At 35.4% G+C, this 26,799-nt stretch overlaps 1 protein-coding gene across 1 annotated transcript in view; it reads right to left on the minus strand.

The window, feature by feature from the left end:
- Positions 1-209: 209 nt before the first annotated feature.
- The window catches only part of LOC150103729 (sulfhydryl oxidase 2-like), a 162,499-nt gene continuing 135,909 nt past the window's right edge, over positions 210-26,799 (minus strand). The window contains exons 9-11 of the mRNA XM_090397064.1: positions 15,676-15,792; positions 3,511-3,664; positions 210-1,123 (exon numbers count right to left, since the gene is read on the minus strand). Coding sequence (XP_090253190.1) covers positions 480-1,123; positions 3,511-3,664; positions 15,676-15,792 — 915 coding nt within the window. The 3' untranslated portion in view covers positions 210-479. The remainder of the gene's footprint in view (positions 1,124-3,510; positions 3,665-15,675; positions 15,793-26,799) is intronic.

A 26,799-nucleotide genomic window follows, 5' to 3' on the forward strand; every position in this document is an offset into this window, starting at 1 on the left:
GCCCTTGATTATATAATTCCATTAATAAAATTTATTTCAACTTATCTTAGTTAATTGTCTTCTCTTCTGTAGAAATTCCTCAAAAAACATTTACAGAATGTAAAATGTTCAACAAAAGCAACTCATTCCAAATGTCGACAGGGAAAGTAATTAGATTAGATATAATTACTTATTACATTATGTATTTAATAGAAACTACTGCTGATATATTTATCAATATAAACAGCATTTTATTTTAAGGATTCTTGGTTTCTTTATTACAGTTTTAAACTTTATAATGTAAATATTTCATATAATAATAAAACTATTTTACACTGAGTACAATGTACACTAGGAGGCAGAATTATACAAGAAATAATGTACATCTTAAGTATGGAAGAACTTGGAATTGTCAGAATTGGTCTTTGCAGATTTTTTTCAAATGTTACAAAAATAATCTTTGGATTTAAAAGAGTAGAACAGAATGATTTGCGAGTTGCTTATGGATAAATAAATGGCATTCTGACAAAATGAGCCTTTCGTCTCCGCCGTCGGACAATAAATAAGAAGTAAAGAACAACAAGTAGCAATCCAGAAAGAATGTATAGTGAGATGCACAAACTCACGTCTGTCCCAGTAAAATAATGAAAACTCCACTTCTGTAAGTCCTTTGAACTTGTGGCACTACTACTTAGCATTAATTGTGTCAAGAAATAATCTTTCATAGGATTTTTCCTGACAGGACTAACAAAATTCCTGGGCATTCTTGTATAAACAGTCTGATCATCTGCTCCAGCAATATTTTTCTTATTATAAAACCTCATTAAAAATACCAGCACAATGTCATATTTCCAAGAATGCTCAACAGTATTAAATTCATGTGGATGACAAGGAAAACACAGTTCTTGTGGAGGGAACTGCACTTTAGGATGGGAAGGATCTTCTGTGATATCACCAGCTAATCTTCTGTTGACTTTATTATGAGCCTGCCATAACCATAAAACTGTGTCATTGGGATAACGAACATCACTGGAAAGGGTAGATGCCATTTTTTCAAAGTTTTGGGAACATTCTTTACAGGTAAAAAAATGCTGAATATATCCATGAATAGCCTTCAAAACATCATGTGGATTATGACTATCATCTAAAAAAAAAAAAAAAATTAATAATTTGCACTCTAAAAATATCTAGAGCAATATTTTCATTTGTTTCGGTAAAAAATATTTATGAATACATATTTAAATAATCATGCCATTTAAATAGGTTAAAAAATATTAAGACAGTAAGTAAATCTCAAATTTACTGCAATTACTTTACTAGAAAATTTCATTCAACATTAATTCTCCTAGTAGTCTGTTTCTCTCTTATTTATGTACTGATCAGAACACTAGCAGCAGCAACACTATTATTATTATTTTCATTAGAAGAAACTTTTAGGGAGTCAAGGAATCAATGAAAGAGACCACTTATCACTCAAACAGCACCTATCTACCTTTTCTTGAATTCATTCACACTATCTGTACTCACCACCTACAAAGGCGAGCCATTCCAATCATGTACTGATCTATGAGTAAAATCTACCCCTTCCCTCCCCCCGCTTTTTTTTCACTACATTCATTTTCAAATTTCATGGATGTCTTCTTGTTCTCTCTCCACCCTTCATAAAATTAAATATTTCACCTATAGGTATCCTGTATGAGCTTTTCAAAAGTTTGCAGGTGTTTATCACATTACCCCTCTTTCTCCTGTTTACTAGTGTCTGCAGCCAACAAATTCTCAATCTGTTCTCATAATCTACATTCCACAGTACTGATATCATCTTTAACACTCTCCTTTGCATCATCTCCATTGTTATCTGAATTACACATCAGAAACTAGGAGACTATGCACAATAATCAGATGAGGTCATATTAAAGCCTTGTAAAGAAGCAAAACGACTTCCACATCCTTACATACCAATGTTCATTTCAGCATTGCAATTATCCTCTAAGCTGTACTTGCAATCTTTGCAATATGGCCCTGAACTTCAACTTCCTATCTACTACAATTCCAAGAGCCCAAGCCTGATCAGTTTCTTCTAGCATAATACTGCAATGATAATAACAACAAATAACAAATATTTTGATGTGATTCCTCATCACATCAAAATGCATAACTTCACATGCATTAACACTAAATTGACAGTTATTTTCACATGCCCACAATTCCATCTTATTCAAATCATTCTGCAAGTACTGCATGTCAGTTGCATTCCTCATTAACCTGCTTATCTTTGCATCATCAGCAAATAGCTGTATGTTTCATCCTTCTCAATGTTATTAAAGATTGAATAACAATTGACAATCTGATCTCTCTGGGGTACACGACAGGTAAGCTTAATTTTTGCAGACTTGCATCCGCCCTCCCCCCAATACATTATTTTTTGATATCCATCAGTCAGCTATCCTCTTATCCAAGCTATTAGTTTATAATCCAATCCTATATTCTCTAACTTATGTAACACCTTCAATGCTGCATCCTGTCGAAAGCTTTAGCAAAGTCCAAAGTATCATAGTGTATCCATTTCTCATGTGCAACTCAAGATTATAAAATGTGAGCAAATTACTCAAACATCATCTTCCCTTGTTAAAGCCATGCTATTCATTGCAAAGTACTTAATTCTCAGTCAAGCCATTTCTCTATGTGGGCTCTTACTAACGTTTCCCAAAATCTTCACCACCACTCCATTCATACCAATAGGTTGACAGTTATACATATCAGTCTTTGCATCATCCCAATGTGCAATGGGATTATCATACATTCTTTCTCCTTTTGTGGAATCTTTCCTGTGCTGAGACTCTAGTTATATAGCCAGGTCAAAGGCACCCTTTTAGCATCTGTGATGATATCCCATCAGTCCCTAATGCCAAATTCTCATTCAGTCTGTGCAGCAGCTCATCCTCAAACAATTAAGATTCTTTATCCAGTGAGGAGGTAGCACTATGTTGTATACACCAGTTTGGTAGCTTTTAGCAAAATAGGTATTCATTAAATGAACATTCTCCTCAGCAACTGTCTCCCATGTACCATGTATCCGCATTCAGTAGTTATTCTTTTGCATTCACTCATTCCTTCTTTCTTTCTTACTTGCAACATAAAATAGAATTCTAGAGCAATAGCTGTATTCTAGAGCAATAGTTTTAGCTGTTTTATGCCTTATAATTTTTGTAACTGACATTCTTATGCACACAGTATTCCTTCCACATCTTTTTCTTAAGAATCGCTTTCTTAATAAGATTGCACATCCATTTCACTCCTATTTTATTTATAAGGTAAGAGTGAAATGGATGTGCAATCTTATGTACATTCTGATTTTGCAGCATTGATGTATTTTTTTTAAATACTTCCCATGCACTGCTAATATCCTCTCCATCTAGCAACCAAAATCATGGGATTGAAGTCACCAGACACTATATTTCTATTAATGGCCACTAATATTTTATTTTTAAAATATACTTGCCATTGTTAATAACAATGCTATGAATGATTTACCTCCTATATTTCTCATCTCTTCATATGACTGCAATGCTTGCACTGTTAAAGTATGGAAGAGCAACCATAGGGAACAGGGATATCCTCGTAAGCGAGGAACAGTACCATGACAGCTAATCCAATCTCTCATTGGTGGTAAATGGACTTCGTTATTCTAAACATTAGAGAATTTTTTAAAAAATTGGATGAAATTAATTAAACATATTCATTTATATTACAACTTTATTCATTTATTTATTTTACAACTTGATTTAAATATACATAAACTTGACAGTATGCACAAATATTTTTTAACTTGTAGTTGAGTATTTCACTTATATGAATTTTTCTGGGTTGCACACAAGGTAATTTTTATATAATATTCAATTAAAGTGAAAACAACAGTAAACAATAAGACAATAAATTAAAAATATAAATGTAGGACGTTTATAGTGCCTGCTTTAAAGGTTCTTATGAGGCTCTAATCTCCATAAAGGTATTCTTTGGATTTAATCTTTTCCACATACACATCTTACTAAGCAGTTTACAGGCAGAGAGAAAAGACTTAAATATCTGTTACATTCATTGAAAAATTTAATAGCATTCCCTGTCTTTCTCTCTTCCCCTTTTTAATGTGGGAGTTCTGTTCAACATAGTATACACTCACTACATTATGTCTTAGATTTCAGCACAATAATTTTGGTTATTTGAATATTACAGGATACTTGAAAAGAAACTAGAATAAGAAAACCATCCTAGGCATATGCTCCCATATAACATGTAGAATAGTACAAGACAAAAATGACAAGCTTTTCTTTGAAATTTTATTGTAGTATTTAGTGTTTGTTTTCAACAGTTGGACTGTGGGTTTTTGTTTCTGTAAATGGAATTCCAAGATATTCAAGAAAATCGATTTTAACTTTTTCCTGAAGGCAACTTACTTGTAAGTAGTATAATGCTATTTTTAAATTCAATCTTCCCTTCCATTAATGTGCATGCATGCATGTGTGTGTGTGTGTGAGTGTGTGTAAAATGTATGATCCTTGTGATGGTATGAACTACTGACATCTGTTTCAAAAGAAGACTTTCTTCCACTATACCTTCCCCAAAGGTATTATTTAATTTAAAGATGATACCAAGATCCTACCAGTTTCTGTAAGTAAAGATAAGGAAAATGCTTCTCGCATCTACAAATGAATACCAACAACACAAAGTTGAGCAATTCATAAAGGTCTTTCAAATGTTGTGAATGTGACTTCATGGAGAGATTGAGAGCAGTAGATGATGGGGAGGAGAGACTGATTGTAAGTGAGCAAGAGGTGTATGGGGAGTTGAGTAAACTAGATGTTAATAAGACTTTGGGACTTGATAATATAGCACCACATATACTGAAGGAATGTGCCAGGGAGTTGACACCTACCTTGACATATTTTTTTAATATGAGTCTTGCACTCGGTCAAGTCCCTAAGGAGTGGAAGGAGGGCAAGATTGCGATCACTTCATAAAGGAGGTGAGCAGACTCAAGCATCAAACTATAGGCCTATCTGTGTGTCAGGTGTTGTGGTTAAGTTGTTGGAGAAGTTTGTGAAAACTAGGATCCGGAGTTGGGTTGACTACAATGGTATTATCTTTGATGGACAGCATGGATTTGCTAAAGGGAGGTCATGTTTTAGTAATCTACTTACTTATTATAATAAAGTGACTGCTTCCTTAGACAGAGGATAAGGATACACAGTAATATACTTGGATTTCACAAAGGCTTTTGATAGAGTATCTCATGATAATGATAGTCAAACTAGAGCAGATGGGGTTGGATATTAGATTAGTGCATTGGATTGGAGACTGGCTATCTGATGGGTATCAACAAGTTGTGTATGGGAAGCGATATCCAGGAAAAGAAAGTCACTAGTGGAGTGCCTCAGGTGTCTGTTTTGTGGCCATTACTGTTTAACTTGTATATTAATGATATAGGTGAAGATTCGGATGGAGATATTCAGTTGTTTGCAGATGATGCAAAGTTGGAACGAACCATGAAGAGTAGTGAAGATGTTGTAGATTTACAAGAAGACTTGAATAAATTGAGTGACTGGGCACGGAAATGGAGATATGAGTTCAATGTTGCAAAATGTAAGGTTTTAAAATTTGGAAAACAAAGATGGGATGCAGAATTTATGCTTGGTGAGAATATATTGTTGGAGGTAGAGGAAATAAGAGATCTGGGGGTGATAGTGGATAAGGATCTGAAATTTAGGGTAGGACACACAGCCAAAATTGTGAAGACAACACAAACGCTTCTGGGAATGATGCAAAGAACATTGACGTGTAGCAGTAGGAAGATTCTTGTTTCATTTTATAAGGCTTTGATTAGGCCACACATGGACTATTGTGCCCAGATTTGGTCACCTGGTTTTCAGAAGGATGAAGAGATGTTGGAAAGGGTCCAAAGGTGATTGATTAAGGTAGTTTCTGACCTCTGGAATGTCAAGTATGAGTAAAGATTGAGAAGATGCAACTTGCAGAGTCTGGTGGACAGGAGGAAGAGGGGAGATATGATAGAGACCTTAAAGTTATTAAGGGGTTATTATAGGATCAATGTCTGCGAGGTTAGCCTAGTGGCATTCTTTGCAACCATATGACTGGGGAAGGAGTGTCCCAGGTTCGATTCCCGTTGAAGACATGAGGAATTTCAGGATCTTCCTCAGCCATAGCCAAGTTAGCCGGTCTTGGGCGCAGGCAGTAGGGTTTTTTCCCACCAGTTTATCTGGCGTTTTTCACCCTGCAAGCAGGCAAACCGCCCCCATGAACACACACACGGATCTACAGCCATTAACCCCCCCCCCCCCACATGAGGGGGCTCAACTTGCCCCAACAGGGACGGGGAAGAAAAAGGGAGGAAACTCCATACAAATAAATAAATAGGATCAATGCTGGAGAGGTTCTACAGAAAATAGTGGTAGATCGGGGGAGAACCAGAGGTCATCCCTGGAAACTGTATAAAGCGGGTGTGAGTAGGGGAGTGAGAGGCAGGTTTTTTTCGTGCAGAGTTGTGAATGATTGGAATGCCTTGCCTGAGAATGTGGTGTCTGCAAAGAGTTTGAATGTGTTTAAAACACGGTATGATGAGCTGTGTGTGTGATAAAAGGACTTCCCAGATGAGTCTTTGACTCCATGATGTCTTGGGGTAATATAATAATAATGAGTAAGGAACAAATTTCAGTAGCCAAGTTACTAAGCAAAATTACTTGTTAAATTTTCTAGTACTACCCACATGTGCTATGAAAAGATTATAAAATATCGATAGGTAGAATAGTTAAATATAGCAAATTTTACTTTCAAATTGGTTAAAAGTATACATGTCCATATTAAATTTCCCATCATTTAAATCACTTAAATTGGGGAAAAAAAAAAAAATCCAAAAGATTTTGGTCTACTGATAGGTGATAAATAGCAACCTCTAGACATCCATTTAACATACCATCAATTTCAGAACTGTGAACAAGTATGGTCAAATTGAAAAATCATAAAACCAGTCACACTGTATCTTAAAGCTCAGTTTCCACACTTACTAGCAATGCATTTCCCTTCTACCAGCACTCTTCAAGCAAAATACCTGCTTGTTATTCAAACCCCTTTATACAAACTTTCAGATAAGTGGCCTCTTGTTCCTCATCTTCCTCCACTCTACAAATAATCTTGTATTTACTTAGTATAATTCACACCAACTAATATGCTTCTATCATATTATCTCTCTTCCTATCTACAAGTCTCTTGCTCAGATAATCAACATTTCAGAAATGAAATTGCCTAAGCTGCTTATTCTAAAATCTCCCACTGACTTGAAAATTAGGTGACTGTCTGCACACAGCAGTCCAAATGTTAATAGATAAAACCAGCCTAGTAAATTCTTCCTGAAGAGTTATATCAACAAAATGTTCAAAATGACTTGCTTTTAGCAGATCACTTACTTGTTATTTGGTTTAATTTAGTCAACCATATGTTTGACTAAATATGTTTATTTGGTCTCTAGAACAGGGTTTCTAAACCATAAAATAAAAAATAAAAAGAATAAAATCAATAAAAATAGAAAAAAAAAAAATCCTCACCCCACCTTAGGTATGAATGTACTACAAATAGACCTTTTGTGAGTGAGACTACATTTAAAAAAAAAAAACCACTATATTATCTCGTGATGATCACATGAATAAATAAGAAGTAATATTATTATTGCAAATATTTTGACAAGAAACAAACTGGCCATCATTAGAGCATCAGAATAATCACAAGGTGAAGCTAGAACAAAGAACTTTAATCCTATTCACAGAGCTGAGCCACATGCTCAAATGCCACCATATGGGTGATTAAAAAATAAAATGAGAATGCAATTAAAGTAAAACAAAAATGATTTGAAATACAAAAATTAAATTATTATTATTTACTAAAATAAAAAGCCAAAAGGTTTCAATCCGGTGATGCAAAATTATATAAGTAAAGTGGATATTAAATCAAAGCCGAATGTAGAAACTATGATTTTTGATAAGGTTTCACTGACCTGACAGCTGTTTCGAACTGGTTGGTTCTCCTCAGAAACCTTAAGAGAGCAAAAACTCTCATTCAGTACCAAGGAACTTGAAGTGTCGGAGAGGTGTATTTTTCGTAAGTGAACTTTAGGTCGGTGCTTAATTTTTACGAAAATTTCTTTCTACATTCAGCTTTGAAATAATGCTCGATCTAATATCCATTTTACTTATATTATTATTATCTAAGACCTCTAGGGAATCAAGGACTCATCGAGGGAGGCTATAAATGTGACAATTTAAGAGAAAGTAAACCAGCTCTCATACATACTGTCCTCTTCCATCATGGACAGGTCGAGTCTTTCTACCGTGTTTCCAGAACAACCTCCAGGAGTCTCGGTTTCTTGTGTGGCTGGTGAGCTGTCTATATGTTTGCAATCCAGAGTTGACCTTTACTGATGTTCTTGGTTTTCCTTTTTTTCTTTTAATCTTGCATACAGAGCAAGGTTGGGTAGTCTTTTTGATGGCATTCTCTAGACATGTCCATACCACTGAAGTTATCTTCTTTTGATCTTTTCTATTAATGAGTCTGTATATTTTAGGTCTTGCCTTACAGTTTCATTCCTTTTCTTTTCTGTCCATTTTGTTTTATTTATTTTTCTGAGACATTTCATCTTGAAAGCCTCCAGTTTTCATATCTCTGTCTTCTTGAGTGTCCATGTTTCTGAAGCATACAGCACAGTGGGTATTATAATTGCATTATATAATTTTATTTTTTAGAGGTTTGGAGATTTTATTATTTTCCAGATTTTTCCTAGCTTATTAAATGATGACTATGCAGTCGATATTCTGTTTAATAGTGGTAATGGTATCTAAGTGTTCTGTTATTATCCAGCTCTCATACCTGCTCTTAAATTTTCATACTACAGGCACTCACTATCCCTAAAGGCAAACTATTCAACTCACTCACTCAGTGCTCTGTGAAAGAAAAACCTACCTCTTACCCCTTTCTTGGCTGCAAACAAACTTAACTTCCATGGATGACCCCTTGTTCTCTCCCAACCTTCCATGTAACGAAAAATTTCATCAGACTATATCCTATAACACCCATTCAGAAGTTTATAGACCTCTATCATATCACTCCTCTTTTTCCTGTTAACTAGTGTGTAATTAACATACTCACAATCTGTCCTCATAATCTATATCCCATAATCCTCTCCACTGCACCCTTTCCACAGCTTCATAATTACCCTTGGAACACAGGAGACCAAATCTGCACACAATAACCCAGGTGTAGTCTTATCAAGACCTTATAAAGAGGCAAAATGACTTATTTATCCTTACATGTCAAGGTCTGCTTCAACATTGCAATTATTCACTGAGTTGTATTTGCAACTTTTGCTATGTGACCTCTGAACTTCAAATTCCTATCCACCATTATGCCAAGATACCTGGAATACCTGCTGGAAATCTCATCAGGCCAAAGTGCATAACTACACTCACTCGCATTAAACTGACAGCCATTTTCGGTTGCCCAACTTTCCAACCTATTCAAATCATTTTGTAAGTGCTGGATATCAATAGCATCACTGATTGGTCTGCTTATCTTTGCATCATTGCCAAACAATTGCACATCTCCTGTTAGACCCTTCCTAATGCAATTAATGTATAGATTGAACAACAATGACCCAAGAACTGAACCCTGAGGTACACCACTGGTCACCTTAAATCTCACAGATTCACACCAACTGTATACCACTTTTTTGATATTTGTCTGTCAACCATCCACTGATCCAAGTCAAGAGTTTATATTCCAATCTCATATTATCCAGTTTATGCAACAGCCTTTCATGTAGTATGTATTCTAGATAATTTTAGATAAATAATTAAATGACACAGCATTATATTTTTTAAAAAAAGTAGGAGGAGAAGCAGGTTATTACTTGCTTTATAAGGATGAGGCTCCCCTTCACATCTTAATCACATCATCCATTTAAAAAAAATAGGTATATTCAAATCGTTGCTCGATAGAGCATGTGATCTACTCCAATTCCCAAGCTCTCCAACAAGAAATGGGCCACTACAGAATGGTTTCACTTCAAGGAAGTGTTTTAAACACATTCTGGACATTTAGAAATCTAATCTCTAAGAACCCTAAACCTGTATGGCAAGTCCCTCTCATATTCATCACTTTACAATAATCTCTGTAGTGATGATTGCAAAGATCCTGAAAAAAAATGCAGTTTAGCCCCTACATTCTTGCCTATCAACAATATTTCCTTCTGGTTACCATCCATGAAAGATAAACCAGCCATTCTCTCCTTCCCTGGTGTTTACCAGGTTCAGTGTGAGTGACTCCATTCGTACTTTAGACAAACAGGACATTCTGTAGATAAACGACTACAAGACCACAATCTTACATCAAACAGCAATAAACCTGAAAAATTTCACCTTGTTCAGGATAGAGTAGACTCTGACCATAACATCCACTGGTCCAATACTAGCCTTTTACATAGGTACAAGTTTGGGTTTGAGCAGTAATTTAAAAAGTTCAGAAGAACTTCTACACTACCCAAACTTAAATTGGAATGATTGCCCCTCTATGGTCAAGATTTAGGAGTCTAATTTTCATAAATGCCAAGCACTAACATGCTGCTCCCACCTCTTTATTTTTTTAAAATATAATACTGTGTCATTCAATTATTTACAATTATTTAAATTTTGTTTATTTTTGTATTTCAAATAATTTTAGCTTTGCCTTTAATTGCATTCTCATTTTATTTTGTAACCACCCATGTGGTGGCATTCCAGCATGTGGTTCGGCTCTGTAAATAGGATTAACAATCTTGGTTATAGCTTCACCTTGTGATTATACTGATGCACTGATAATGGTTAGTTAGTTTCTTGTCAAAATATTTACAATAATAATTGTATTTATTCTTGTGATTATGTGTATCTAATAATCTTCATTATATCACAAGCACTATCAAAACCTCAGTGTATTATCATCTTCATCTGGAGCATACAGAATACAAAGTAAATGATTATGTAAATAAAGTAGACAAACAACTGAATTTCTTGATATTTAATCTGGCTAACTGCTTGATATCTAGCATAACAAAGCAAATATAGTAATTAAAATAAAAAGAACAGTGTTGTGGAACAATTTAATGTGTATGTACGAGGGCTAGTCAATAAGTAATAAGACTAATTTTACTGTCACGAAACCACTCATCACAATATTAATTTCTGTGGAATAAAGAAATGTTGCTGTCTGTATTAACAAAAAGGGTTGATAGATGGCGTACACGGGCTGATGTGTCAGTGTCATGTGACTAAACGCAAGCTTGTTTCGGCGCGCCTACGAGCCGCAACCAGTTGTCGAAATGGAAGCATCCTTGGAACAGCGTTATGCGATTCAATTTTGTGTGTGTTTGCAAAAATCGGCATCAGACACTTTTAACATGATACGCGAAGCTTTCCACGATGAAGTAATGTTGAGGGCAAGTGTTTTTCACTGGCATAAAACTTTTAAGGGAGGAAGGCAAAATGTGGAAGATCTTGAACGTGAAAGAAGACCTTCAACGTCCATCACAGAGACAATGATCAACACAGCAGCGATTATCATCAAGGAGGATCGCAGAATTACAGTATGCCAGCTGCATGTTGTCCTGAATATTTCTGTGAGAAGTGTTCACTCAATCATGGCTGAACATTTGGGACTGAAACGTGTTTGCACCCGATGGATTCCCAAACTCTTGACACCGGAGCAAATGCAGCATCGAGTGGATGTGTGCACAGAATGGAAAGAAAGACTGGAACAAGAAGGCGACAACTTCTTAAAACGCATCATTACAGCAGATGAAGCTTGGTTGTATCATTATGAACCAAATAAAGCAATGAATGGAAGCATCCATCTTCGCCTACCCCCAAGAAAGCAAAAACTGTAAAATCGGCTGGTAAAGTTATGACCATAATGTTTTTTGACTATGAAGGCATTGTTTACCAACACGCTGTAGAACCCGGGAATACTTTAAACGGCTCATACTATGCGGATGTTTTACGGACAATGGGACAGCACGTCAAAAGGAAGCATCCATTGCTGAAGAATGGCTTCTTATTGCACCACGATAATGCAAGGCCACATATTGCTGGTGGTGTAGTGGATGTTTCGCAGAAGAACAACATAGATATCCTACCGCACCCTCCATACAGTCCTGATCTCACACCATGCGATTTCTGGCTGTTTCCTCAGCTCAAGAAACCACTAAGAGGCCGCCATTTCGAAAGCAACAAAGCATGTGTAAAAGCTGCGGAGGCAGTTTTGAAAGAACTCTCAAAAAATGGACTTTCACATGTGTTTAAGAAGTGGATGCAACGTTGGGACAAATGCATCGCGTCTCACGGTAGTTACTTCGAAAAAGACCATGTAAATGATGACGATTAAAGGTAATCTGTTTTCTGTATAAATATAGTTTTATAACTTATTGAACAGCCTCCGTATGATGAGTTGGGTAGAATGTGACTGTGCATCTTTGGACATGTCTGGTCTATTAACTTGAGCTATATCAAAACAATCACGCCAGTAGCTCACAAGCTGTAGAGTCTGTGTGTGTGTGTGTGTGTGTGTGTGTGTGTGTGTGTGTGTGTGTGTGTGGTTTTTGATGGAAAAATAAGTAAATGGAATTTAAAAACAATGCATTAACATCAAGTTTTGTGCAACATTAGGCAAAAGTGCAAGCGACACTTCAAAAATATTAAGAATGGTTTATGGTGATGTCACAAACGTCTAGCATATTTGAGCAGCATAAGAGGTTTACAAAAGGAGAAGATATGAGAGACAGAAAAAAAAAAACTAGCAACCATAAACTCAAACATATGAAAATGTAGAAAGAATGCAGGAATTAGTTTGGCCAAACTGATGATTAAGTGTATGATTAATAGCAGAAGAATTAAATTTGGACAGAGAAGCAGTGAAGAATTTGATGATGATTTTAAAATGATAAAAATTTATATAAAGATGGTTCCACGAATTTTGAGGGAAGATCAAAAGCAGCAGTAGCTTGTTGTAGTGAATTTTCTTCATAACTGGCTGCTTCTGACAAAGGTATTACTGGTCATGAAACTTGGTATTTTCAGTATGACAAGAAACAAAGGACCAAAGTATGCAATGGAGATCATGATCTTCAAGACCAAAAAGGGATGAATGTAATGATTGTAGATGAAGACAGCGTTTATTTGTTTTTTGATAATTATAAGAGCAGAGTAATGTAACTTTCATTAAACAAAGACAACAGTGAACAACACTGTTTTTTTTTTTCTTGTGATTCCCACTCACAAAAGATTGTAAGCCTACAGTACATTAGTATGTGAATGAGTATGAATTTTTTTTAAATTCTATTTTTATTAATTTCTATAGCTTTTTTGTATTTTTTATTTTTTTTTAACGTAATCTGGAAACCCTGCCCTAAAGACACAGAAATTTTTCAAGCCAGTTCAGACCTCCAATAAGTAGGGCAGTGGTGTGAGACTACTCACACATATTTAGAACTGCTGGGAAGAATGAATGAAGCTGCTCACAAGAAGAGATCTGAACTTTGGCAACAACTGGATCATCCATCACAACAATGCTCCTGCACATGATGCAACAACTGTCAGCAAGTTTCTGGCTAAAATTTCAATCAAAAATTGAGCCATCCTCCATATTCACCAACCCTCTTGAGATTTTTGCTGTTACCAAAACTGAAAAATATCTTGAAAGGACAGATTTTCTGACCTTTAATGTCATGTGGTGACAGTAATAAAAAGCATTCCAGAAATGTTTTGAAAAGCATCATCTGAGCACATTGCTGCACAAGGGGATTACCACAAAGGTGATAGTAACTGCTAGTCCAGGTAAGCAAATAGTCTTTATGTGAGCATTCTGGGAATTTAATTATTAAGTAAGAACTCAATTATAATTATGGGTTACAAACTGGTGTAAATTCTATGAAATCCTAATTAATATTATGATCATTAAAACAAACAAAAAAAATCAATTATCATTATCATATACTTTTAAGCTTCTATGTAGAGCAGTGGTTCTCAAACTTTTTGAAGTCAGGGCACATTTAAAATCCTACAAATAATTGTAGGCACACTATATACAAATTTCTGAGAAATATGCTATAATAATTAAGTCAAATATTACAGAAAAAAATAATGCGATAAAAAAAAAAAAAAAGAAAATACCTTAAGTTTATTCATTCTTGTGTTTATGAGAAACATGAGCCCGATGTGTCCTAGTGATTGCTTCAATGTTTGGGCATATATTTGAAAGGCAAACTCTCGTTTCCTCGTCAATACACTGACGAGTTCTTCTCTTTTTACACTTAATTGTGGTGAGGGTAGAAAATCCTAATTCACATAAATATGATGTTGAAAATTGTAATAAAATGTTCAAAGCTTTTGAAAAGAAAGCAGTGAGTTACGATAACATTCTCATTTTGTTTTTTTAAAAAAGGTGTAAGGCCTTTAACACAGCCTACCATGAAAGGGGCTCCATCTGAACAAATGCCTACATACGACTTCCATGTTAACTGCCATTTATCAAGATAGCTATTCAAAATGTTAAAAACGTCCTCACCTTTTGTAGACACACTTAATTCTTTGCAAAAAGAAACTGATTTACTATTTGATCTTCATTAATAAAACAGATGAATGCTAAGAGTTGTGCCTTGTTGGTAATGTCTGTTGACTCATCAACTTGTAATGCAAAATTTGAATACTGAAATTTATTACTGCATACATTTTTCTCGATATCAGAAGACATTTCTATAATACGCCTGTGAACTGTATCGTCGGACAGAGGAATCTTGCTTATTTTCATTGCTGCTTCATTTTCTAGCATTGTCATGACCATTTTTTTGCATGCAGGCAAAATAAGTGACTCACCTAAAGTATGATCTTTCATATTTTTTACTATCAGTTCTGAGACTTGATAAGAAGCGATTTGAGCTTTATCAGAAAGATTCATTATACTTTTAAAAGAATTTGCCGCTTTTGTTTGCTGTTCAGACAATCTTTGAAAAAACTCACAGATTTATCTTGTAAATTAGAGTGTATAGTTTTAAAATGTTTACTCAATTTACTAGGAAGCAATGATTCATTTGCCATTTTACATCCACATACTAAACATAGCGGCAAAGGATGATCTTCACTTCCGGTCCAAGTAAATAACTTTCATTATGTTTGCGAGTAGGCCCCGATTTTGCTTTCTTACTTGCACCTTCCAGAATCTGATTCTTCAATATCATGCTTCTTTTTGAGAAATCTATCCATTTTATTTGGGTGTATTTATCTGAAAATAAGTAATATGCATATAACATCCACTTCCAACACGTTTAAAATAAGTAATATACACAACAAGAATAAGCCATATTCTTGTTCTCTTTGCAAGAAAAACCGCTGTTAATTAACATAATAATGATGTGTTGACAAAAAGAGCGGTATATCTGTAATGAAAAGGTATAATAGAGTAACTATATTTATTTTTATATCTGGACACATATTTCTCTGGAATACCACAGGGTGCACCCGAAAATCTTCTAGGGCGCACCCTTTGAGAACCACTGATGTAGAGAAACAGTTACAAGGAAACTGGATAACAATTTTAAATTGTTAAGAGACAAACCTGAATATCATTTACAAAATTTAACCATTGCTCTCCAGTTAGAATCTCAATTTCATGCTGGATCAGCTGATTAAGGGTTCTTAAGAATTTAACAACAGGGGGTCTACCTGGAAAATGCTGTAAAAAATAAAATAAAGAATAGAATCAACGCAAACATTTTATTGACAGTGCAATATAGTAAATTTTTCAGCAACTTCCTAGGATTAAATTTAAAAATATAGCACACTTTATACTTCATCTTCTTTTAATCACAATTTCACTAACAAAAGACTGAGCACTAATTAGCATATCATTTATGGCCAAAACAACGAAGGCTATAATAATACAGTGTATTGTATCATATCCCCATGTGTCCCGAGGTCTGACATACGTCAGTTTACAGGCCAAAGTTAACCCTGTGAGAATGGCCAGTCCTCAGCAGAGTGCCAACAGCATCGAACGATTGAACCCCTTCCAACTACTAACCGCGCTTAGAGTTACTTAACTTTCTGCTTGAGCCATTTACTTTCCCATTCTATTTAAGTGACCATACTATATGGGATCAGCTCTACTAACATATTCCTGAATGCCAACAATGGCAATTTCTTTCCTAATATCCTTATTTTTAATGTGATACTGTCATTGATGGCATCTGTTGACTCCACTAATCTTTCTCAGAACTCTCTCATAAAAGAGGTCTCCAGTCTTTGATCAAGAGTTTTATTTCTAACCCAAGTCTCAGATCCATAAGTTAAAATTGGTTTGAACACTGTCTTGTATGCAGCTGATTTAGTGTTCTGACTAGTTTCTTTCTGATTCCATATAAATTTATTCAGCTGGCTTCCTACCATAAAAGTTTTGCTAATTTTGTCTATTTCCATCTTTACTAAAAATTGTTTCCAAATAGCTGAAATGTTTTACTTGTTCTATAGGTTCACCATTCAGGATACAGTTGAGGTTTTCAATGTTTCTGCCTATTTTCATTGTCTTTGTTCTTTTATTGCTGATTTTCATACCAAATTTATTGCAACAGTTATTCAATTTAGTCAGAGAATCTTGCAGGTAATTCTTGTGCTGGATTTACTGAGAAGTAAATTCAGCACAAGAATTACCTGCATAAAGTAAAGAGTAAGGATTAACATTGCCAATTTTGATATCAGATTTAATACCACTTTCCTTCATAATGTGATCCATATAGATAATGAAAAAACAGTGGAGATAATGTGCACTCTTGTTGCACACCTAATTTAACATCAAACCATCTTCCTATACCTCCTTCAATTCTACCTACTGATTTCCAGCTTAAAAGAGACTATGTATTGCTTCATATAATGTCCCACTGATATAATGATATATGTCCCATTTAAACGATATATCTAGTATTTTGAAGAGCTTCCTCTTGGCACCTTGTCATATGCCTTTTCCAGATCAACAAAAATTAAACACAAATACAGTTGAATAATATGGGGGTTAGGGGCGCTGACCTCCTATGTTGTTCGAAAATCTGCGTATAACTTTTGACTGCCGAAAAACTTTACTAGTAGGCTACTGTTGACCAGAAGCCTTACTGATAATATAAACAATCAACACATATTTTATATGTGTATGTATGTATGTATATATACTATATTCTTACAATAAAGTAAGCTAGAGAAAAGAAAATGTTATTAAGCAAAATCATAAGTGAAAATACATTTAGAGTACTGTATTTATCGATACTGTAACTTTGCATTGTCTGTTTACAAGATAAATCATATGTCTATCAGTACCTACATCAATTGTCTTATATGATACAAAACACTTTAGATGTTGTATGTAACACTAGACATATAAAAAAATGAAAAGATAACGTGAAAAATAAATTATTCATATTTATTTGCAGGTATAACAATTCATACACTGATAACGAAGCAGCAGCAGCAATATGATTGCTTTATGGTAGCCTAGCCTATACACTAATGAATGAATCCTTATAAAATTTTTATTTTATGCTAATTAATTTAACTAATTAAAAACAGTTAATTTTATGCAGTTATGATTTAACACTGATCTTTATGTTTGTTTGCATTTCTCTAGACAGCAAATGGTCATGTACAGTCTAAGTATTTGTGTTGGAAGTTTCTCCACTTGGTTACACTATAAATTAAAATACCAAGAAATTATATACTTAGTTTAATCCTTTATCATGGGTATAATGATATGTGCTTTGCATAATACATAATATATGTATAATGCTATGCATTATGGGAAGGATCACTATTCAGACTGGTTTCGACCTTTATTGAGGTCTCATCAGCAGGAGCCAGACCCAGAGGAAATATTAAGGTTGAAGTAATGCAGAAGTCATATTTTCATATGCAAGTAGCCAAATGCATAATATCATACATACCCATAAGGATATGTGCTTTGCATTATGGGATACTAAGGCAAGTGATGTGAAGTCATTAGCTTCAATATACGAGTTGCTCCAGTCCTGAAAATAGTTCAGGCGCAAACTTTGTTTGCTTACACTTGAATAAAGAATTAAACCAAGTATATAATTTCTTGGTATCTTTAATTTGTAAGTGTTTGTGTGCATAAGGTTTGATAAATTTTAACTTTATATAAATAGATCTGTGTATACTTTATGGCAATAAATGATAAAATTGACTAGTATCTACTTATATTCAATGACATTCCATTTGCGACACACCTAACTTTATCTTAATTTTTTCGATATTTCTAAGCTACGCAGTTTGTCTGCAAGTTTTTTCGAATTTTCGCAAATCTCCAAAAATTTTTCCAATATAAAATTCATAAAAAACTGCATATAAGTGGATTTGTAAAATCTTGCACGATAAGTAATTCTATAACTTATCATACTCAGTTTTACAAGTGTCTTAAGTCAGTTAAACACATAAAATGTAACATAAAAATTGATGTAAAGTGTATATGTGATAATAGTTTATAATACATAATATATGTAAGGTGTTGATATTGCTTATAATCGTTTATGCCTCAGCATAAAAGAAAGTTCCTGAAGGGAAAAAATTGCAGTTACTTGTGAAGGTCGGAGAGCACCAAGAACAAAGATTTCAGAAAAGGCGTGCAAAAGTGATGTCGACAAGCCTGAGGATAAGCACATAACATGCAAAGATGAAAGACAAAGGAAATCGAAAGATATTTAAATGACCTCATGAGTAGGAAAAGGGGTTTCCAGGCTCTCAGTGCTTGCTCTTCCCTGCAACCACTGGCATCCATAGCCAGGAACCAAAAGAAAGGCCAATGTAGTTCCCAGAACTCCTAGCATGATTCCGATTGAAGACTTTCAGTTGTCAATGACTGAGGAAAGGAAAGGGGACATCACCCGCAGTCTGCATCAAAGCTTCACAAAGGATGAAGTTCGTTGCTGTGACATCCTGAAGAATAGGAGCAACGCTATAAAAAAGACAGAAGAATGGGATATTCTAACATAATATTCACTGAGTATAAAGAACTGTTTGTGAAGGAAGATCTGTAAGTAACTGTGATGAGTTAATACTCTTGTGGCATGGAATAAGTTGCTGTGTGAATATATGTAATGAACTATTAATTTTGTAGTATAGAATATGTCAGAAGATTAGCTTCAACCTGTCTGAGAGCATCCTTTCAATTTGTATTAGTGCAATATTTAAGTCCTATAAAAGCCTAGAATCAAGATTTAGAAAAACTAGGAAAGTGTAGCTATATCTATTTGATGTTTAGACTGTATATGCATTTCTCAGTTATAATCAATAACTTGTAAACAACACGCTGATCTGATACCTGTCAATGCGCTATCTCCAAAAAAAATTGCGGACCTGTGTGCTAGTAGTAGTCACGACTGATAATGATGGAATAAGATAAAGAAATAGTTCAGATTAAGGTCTTGGGTCCCTGCATTGTCATTAATCTACACTCCAATCCCCCAATCTCGAAAGTGCAGTTTGGCTGGCACAGTCAGAAAAAAAAAAAAAAAAAGCTAGACTGTAGAGTGTAGTGTAGTGTGAGAGATTGGATAGATCGTAAACATGGCAGTGATACTTCTGTACTGTACTTCTGCTATTATTTGTAATATATATGAACTACTCTGTTAAGAAGGATGATATTAAGTTTACTTCTTACTGTATGCAGATGGCATTATCCTCTTCTACATAACATGTTATGCTCAATGGCCAGTCATAGCCAAGTTACCAGGAAACCTCTGTAGCTCCTTCAGTTTCTATGATGCCCTTTGGTTGAAAAGAACGGGTTCAAATCATGCCTAGAACCATGAAGAACCTTTATGAAGCCTTTTCATGTGAAGGCAAGTTAGCCAGTCTAATATAGTTGTGGTGGCAGGATTTTTCCCTCTTGAAACTATGGTTTTCATCTTGCATAACAGACAAACTGGCCAGAAGAACATAATCAATTTACAGACATGACATGCTAGCCTCACAGTCTTCGTTGCTTTGGCTGTAAATCCAAAACAACCAACAACCAGCCAAGTTGCTGGTATAGTTGGCCAATTAGTTAGTATATCTGCTTTCCAACCAGCAGACTATGGGTTCAAATCCCAGTGAAGTACTACAGGTTTACAATCTTTCATGAGTGAGCATTGCATTAAAAAAGATGTAAACTGTCTTACAGATTACTTCTTTGACAGGATGGTTAATTCTATTCACATTATTAAGACCGTTAATTATGTGCCTTCTCTAGTCATAGATCACGATTCAACACTAAGAAAATCTGCTTGTTCCAAGAACTTCATTTGAATCCAGTATAAGGGTTTTTATAAAAAAACAGAGTCACTTTCATAGCTTATACTGATATCATATTCTGGAAATATGAATTAAATAAGAGTTAACACGTAAAAAAAAAAAAAAAATGATAGAAATAACACTCCTATATACTTCTTCCTTGTTACAAGGACCATCAGGGATAGACAAAAAGATTGGTTAACAATTTGCGCATGTGTTTACCTACTTATGTCACAGTCTCATAGCCAAGTAAACAGGGGACCACACTATTAGAGTTCAAAAGAAACAACGTTAGTTTTTGTAATTCAATATAGGATTACATTAATCATTTATTAAAAAACAATGGTTAACATGATAAGCATGTAATCAGAATGCTTGAGATTTGGAAGGTGTCATAGAGTTTCACATACTTAAAAGGAATAGAAGATCGAATTTAAATCTATTTGAGTGCAAAACCTGATTCCAAGAATCTGTATCTAGTGTCAATGGCATGATAAGCAAGGAAAGACTTATTATATTAATTTATAATAATGTCTAAAACACATGTTCCTTTGAAATGTCTCTTATAAAATATTCTTGAAATACTTTCGAGTCAGTTTCCTCAAATGTGTTGCAAACTGTATGTGGTGCTTGCAGTTTATCCTGATCCCTAAGCTTCATTCAAAAGTATGCAGTATGAATTTTTGATATTATCCAGTGATCCAAATGCTGTGAAACTTTGCAGGAATATGTCATGTGGAAGCAATATCTGAGGGAAAAAAATTCACCACAGGGGATGAGTAACCACCAAATGCATGGAATTTGCACAACACAACTCAGCAGGTGCTAGGAGGCAGGACTTTTCCCTTCGTTCTAGTTGTCAATACCGTCCAAAGCAATGGCACTAATGCCCCAACATGCTTTGCTCATGAAGCTGTACTACCTAAACAATTGCAATGCTGTTACTGTAACCCATGAATTTTGTCACCTGAACAAATGTCAATGAGGTTCACTATTTCCACGTGCTTTGCAATGAATGATTAGTCGTTCTGAAAAAACAGGATCGTTAGGAGTAAGATCTGGCAGAGGTCGCAAACCAATCAATTCAAAACAATCAAATGAAAATGCTACTGCCATTGTGGAGCAGGCCATGAATAACAATAACAGCATTGGTTCTCTCAGTGCATATGCTGTATCAAGACACATAGGATGCTTTACACAACTGACTGGAAAATTCTATGGAAGATTCTGCATTTCTACCCATTCAAGATAACTCTGACACGGGAACTGTGCATGCAGGACTTTTAAAGTTGATTAACATTCAAAGCAGTTGTGGATGATTTTGTGGGAAGATGTGGCTCACTTTCACCTGAACAAAGCTGTGAATACCCCCAATTTCGGTATAGGCTACACAAAACCCACATGCAATCAAACAAATTCCTTCGCATTCACCCAAAGTCACTGTCTGGTGTGGGTTTACAAGTTTGTTTATCATTGGACCATTCTTCTTTTAGGATATTCACCAGTCAGGTTCTGTGACCTGCTCAGTTACTGCGAAGAGATATTGCAATATGATAAACAATTTTATTGTACAATGAAACCTGTGGAAAATTCATGACTAAACAAACACATGTAATAACTAGAGTAATAAGTTTAAATAAGTAAATATTTCATCCTAAGTATCAAAGGACATCGTCAGTACACTTAATTCAAACAATACTAGGAATAACACATAGTTAGGGCGCATGATTACAATGGAATCCCAATATGCATGCAGTAGATTGTTATAAAATTAAATTAAAATATATCTGGAGGAAAAAAACAAAACAGATTACATTCAAATAAGATAACATACATAAAAAATTATTATTTTACACAATTTTGTATGACAATTTCCCATGCTTTAGGAATAGCAAGAACGTCAATATTTGTTTCTTATTTACTTGTTTAGATTTGGTCTGTGAAGTAGGGCATCAGCACTTTCTTTACATAAACGTTCATGTTTATATAAAGATTTATGTAGAAGTTTGGTCTTTTCCCAATGTATCCTATGGTTTGGGTTTTCAACTCCGTGTTGTGCGAGACCAGATTTCTGCGGTATAAGATGGATATGGTCTTGATGTTCCGAAATACGTTTCTGAACAGATCTACCTGTCTGTCCATAGTAAGACAATTTACAGGAGCATGGAACCTCGTACATGCCAGGTAACATCAGAGGTGAGAGTTTGTCTTTAGGAGAAGGTAACAAGTTATAGATCTGGTTGATTGGTTTGTAGATAGTAGCTAGTTTGTATTTCTTCATAATTTTTGAAAGACGTTCGGAGATGCCTTTGACATAAGGTATGGGAATCTTACAGGCTTGTTCTTGTCTAGGTTGATGTGTGGGGAAGTGACTGATGATTTTTTGAGTTGATTTAAGATTGTATCCATTTAAGTATGGCTGTATTTTTGATTATTTCCAATTCTTTGTTTAGAGATTCTTCAGAGAAGCAGAATCTGTGTACTCTAGTTACTGATGATTTAATGATGCCAAATTTTCGAGATGGATGATGAGCAGAAGAATTGTAAATGTAGCGACCTGAAAATGTTGGAACCTCGTACCTGGCATGTACGAGGTTCCATGTTCTTGTAAATTGTCTTATTATGGACAGATAGGTAGGTCTGTTCATAAATGCATTTTGGAACATTAAGACCATATCCGTCTTATCAAACTGCAGAAATCTGGCTCGTACAACACAGAGTTGAAAACCCAAACCATAGGATCCATTGGAAAAAGACAAAACTTCTACATAGATCTTTATAGAAACATGAACGTTTATATAAAGAAAGTGCCAAAGCCGTACTTCACAGACCAAATCTAAAACGTAATGACGTTCTTGCTATTCCTAAAGTATGGGAAATCATCATCATCATCTTCCTTTGACCCTCTTTCACCTTGCGGTGTCGAGGAGTCAGTAAGCATCGAACTTCAAACCATTCATAGGATAAGGTGTTCAGCCCTATGACCTGGTGTATCTTATGTCCATAGTGTTGAGTTCTCAAGGCCGGTTTGCCTGCTTTGCGCGATGAAAAACCCCAGGATAAATTGGGGGAAAACTTACTGTCCACGCCCAAGACCAGACTAACCTGGCTATGGCTGAAGAAGATCCTTGAGCTCCTCAAGTCACTGATGGGAATCGAACCTAGGAAACTCCTTCCATAGGCATTGCGAAGCACACAGCCACTAGGCTAACCATATGGACAGTATGAGAAATTGTCATACAAAATTGTGTAAAATTAGGGGTGCTTAAGGGTCAAAGCTGTATAACTGAGAGGAGACCTCCACATAGCCATTAAAGGAATGCAGAGAACCGACCAGGGCTTCTGACCTAATGTCCAATCCTCACCTTCTCGTGGTGAACCCTGTTGGGTATCTACTTTGATACTGAACGAACGAGGATGGGCTGGCAATTTGGAATTTAGCCGACCAAATTGTATTCTTATTGGTTAAACCAAAATAAAAAATGATGGTACAACATGACAAAATTTCATGCCAGCTGGGGCGTCGCCCGGTTAAACAAGGCCCGCGTTGTTTTCGCCAGGGAACCAGGGCGAACAGCGAAAAGTCAGCTACTGGAACAAATCTGAAAACAAACCCCAACTCAACATCACCAGAGTTAAAGATTGGTACTATCAACGTAAGAGGACTGAATGGCAAAGAAATGGAACTAGCTGAGGAATTAGATAAGTACCACATCAACATAATAGGGGTGACTGAAACAAAAAAGACCAAAACTGGTGAGATCTTTCTGAGCAATAAATACAAAATGTTATATTCAGGGAATGACAATCAAGGAAAAGAAAGAGTAGCCATAGTATTCAACACAAAATACGAGGTTAATCTTCTTGAATGGCAGTCAGTCTCAAGTAGAGTAATGTGGGCAAATATGAGAATGGGGAACTGGACAATGAGATTTATTTGTGATTATGGTCCCACAGAAGGTTCTACTAAGGTAGAAGTGGAGGAATTTTTTGACGCTTTAGAAAAAGCAACTGACACAATGAGAAAGGAAAAGTTGGTCCTTGTTGGGGATCTAAATAGCAGAGTAGGAAATGATTGTGAGACATACAAAAATATTTTGGGAAAATTTGGAGAAAAGAGCAAAGCTAATAATAATGGCAAATATCTGTTGGATTTCTGCTCAGGACATGGACTGGTTATTACTAACACCATGTTCCAACATAAAAATGTGCACAAATTCACATGGAGAGAAGAGGCTAGGAATAAGAAAAGTCTCATTGACTATGTTATTGTTGATAGTGATGTTTTCTCCCTGGTGCATGACACCAGAGTGTACAGAGGATTTGAAATTGGAAATGATCACTATTTAGTCTTGAGCAGGATAAAATTGAATTTCATATTGAAAAGAATAACATGTAAGAAAGTTTTAAAGCGAATAAAAGTTGAGCAGCTCTCAGATGTGAACTGTAGACTAAAATACAGAAAGATTATTGAAAAGAAAATGAAAGAGTTTGAGAACAGGAATCAAACCTTGGAGATTCAGTGGCAAACTCTGAAGAAAACATTGATTGATTCTGCCAGAGAGGCATGTGGTGAGGTTGTGTGCAAGGATAAAAAATTCAGAACTCCCTGGTGGACACAGGAAGTTAAAGAGGCAGTGAAGGAAAAGAAGAAAGCATATCAAAAGTTCCTGGCAAATAAGTCAGCTTTTACTCTTACAGAATACAGAGACAAATGTAAGAAAGCTAAACAGTGTGTAAAACTAGCTAAACAAAAGTCATGAGTGGACTTCGGCAAGAATATAGAAAATAAATATCAAGAAGGTGGCAAAATATTCTGGAGGTTGTTGAAGAAGCTTAGGAATGGAGGAAAGAGTGCTGTAAAAGGAGTTAGAGATGATAAAGGTGACATGAAAACAGGAGAAATTACTTGAAGTATGGAGTAATTACTTTGAAAAACTGCTAAATGAAACAAGCAGTGATGACAGCACAGTGATAAAAAAACACTGCCCAGGCATGCAGTCAGGAATACATATCCATACTTGAATTAGAAAAAGCCATCAAAGGCTTGAAATGTGGAAAGGCAGCAGGAGTAGATGATATTCCACCAGAAATGCTGAAGTATGGTGGTATAAAAGTCTTACAGTGGCTGCACTGCATAGTTCAGAAAGCCTGGACAGAGAGATGAATTCCCCATGATTGGAGTAGAGCTCTCATAGTACCCATATATAAAAAGGGAAATAAAACTGAATGTGAGAATTACAGAGGTATTTCCCTACTGAGTGTTCCTGGCAAGATCTATGCAAGTATACTTGAGAAAAACGGTTGAGAAGAATTGTGGAAGGAAAGCTTGGTGAAGAACAAGCTGGATTCAGGCCAAATAGAGGCTGTCAGGATCAGATCTTCACTTTACGACAAATAGTCGAGAAAGCCTGGGAATATAACAAAGATCTGTATTTAAGTTTTGTCGATTTGGAAAAGGCATATGACAAGGTGCCAAGAGAGAAGCTATTTAAAATGCTGCAGTTATACAGTGTCAATGGGGCATTATATCAAGCAATACTTAGTCTTTATTTGAGTTGTAAGTCAGCAGTTAGAATTGAAGGAAGTACAGGAAGATGGTTTAATGTTAAATCTGGTGTGAGACAAGGATGTACATTATCCCCTCTGTTATTCATTATCTATATGGATCACATGATGAAGGAAAGTGGTATTAAACCTGATATCAAAATTGGAGATGTTAATGTCAGCTCTTTGCTTTATGCGGATGACGTTATACTTCTAAATAAATCCGCTACAAGTCTGCAAGATTCTCTGACTAAATTGAATAGCTGTTGTAATAGATATGGTATGAAGGTCAGCAATAAAAAGACAAAGACAATGAAAATAGGCAGAATCATTGAAAATGTCAACTGTGTTGTGAATGGAGAACCTGTGGAACAAGTAAAACATTTCAGCTACTTAGGTACGATGTTTACTGAAGATGGTCAATTAAATATAGAAATAGACAACAGAATCAGCAAAGCTGGGATGGTTGGAAGTCAATTGAATAAATTCATATGGAATAAGAGAAAAATTAGTCGGAACACTACATTAGCTGTATACAAGACAGTGTTCAAACCAGTTTTAACTTATGGATCTGAGAGCTGGGTCAGAAGTAAAACACTTGACCAAAGACTAGAGACAGCAGATATGAGAGTCCTGAGAAAGATTAGAGGTGTGAACAGATGGCATCAATGGCAATATCATATTAAAAATGAGGATATTAGGAAAGAACTTGACATTGTCAGCATCCAGGAATGCGTTAGCAGAGCTAATATCAGGTCACTTAAATAAAATGGGAGAGGAAAGATTAGCAAAACAAGTGTTCTCTGCCAGGTTGGCAGGAAAACGATCCAGAGGAAGACCAAGATATAGGTGGATTGATACG

The sequence above is a fragment of the Typopeltis vanoorti genome, chromosome 8 (genome assembly GCF_054136105.1).
Source record: "Typopeltis vanoorti isolate ZY-2024b chromosome 8, IOZ_Tvanoo_1.0, whole genome shotgun sequence".
NCBI lineage: Eukaryota > Metazoa > Arthropoda > Arachnida > Uropygi > Thelyphonidae > Typopeltis > Typopeltis vanoorti.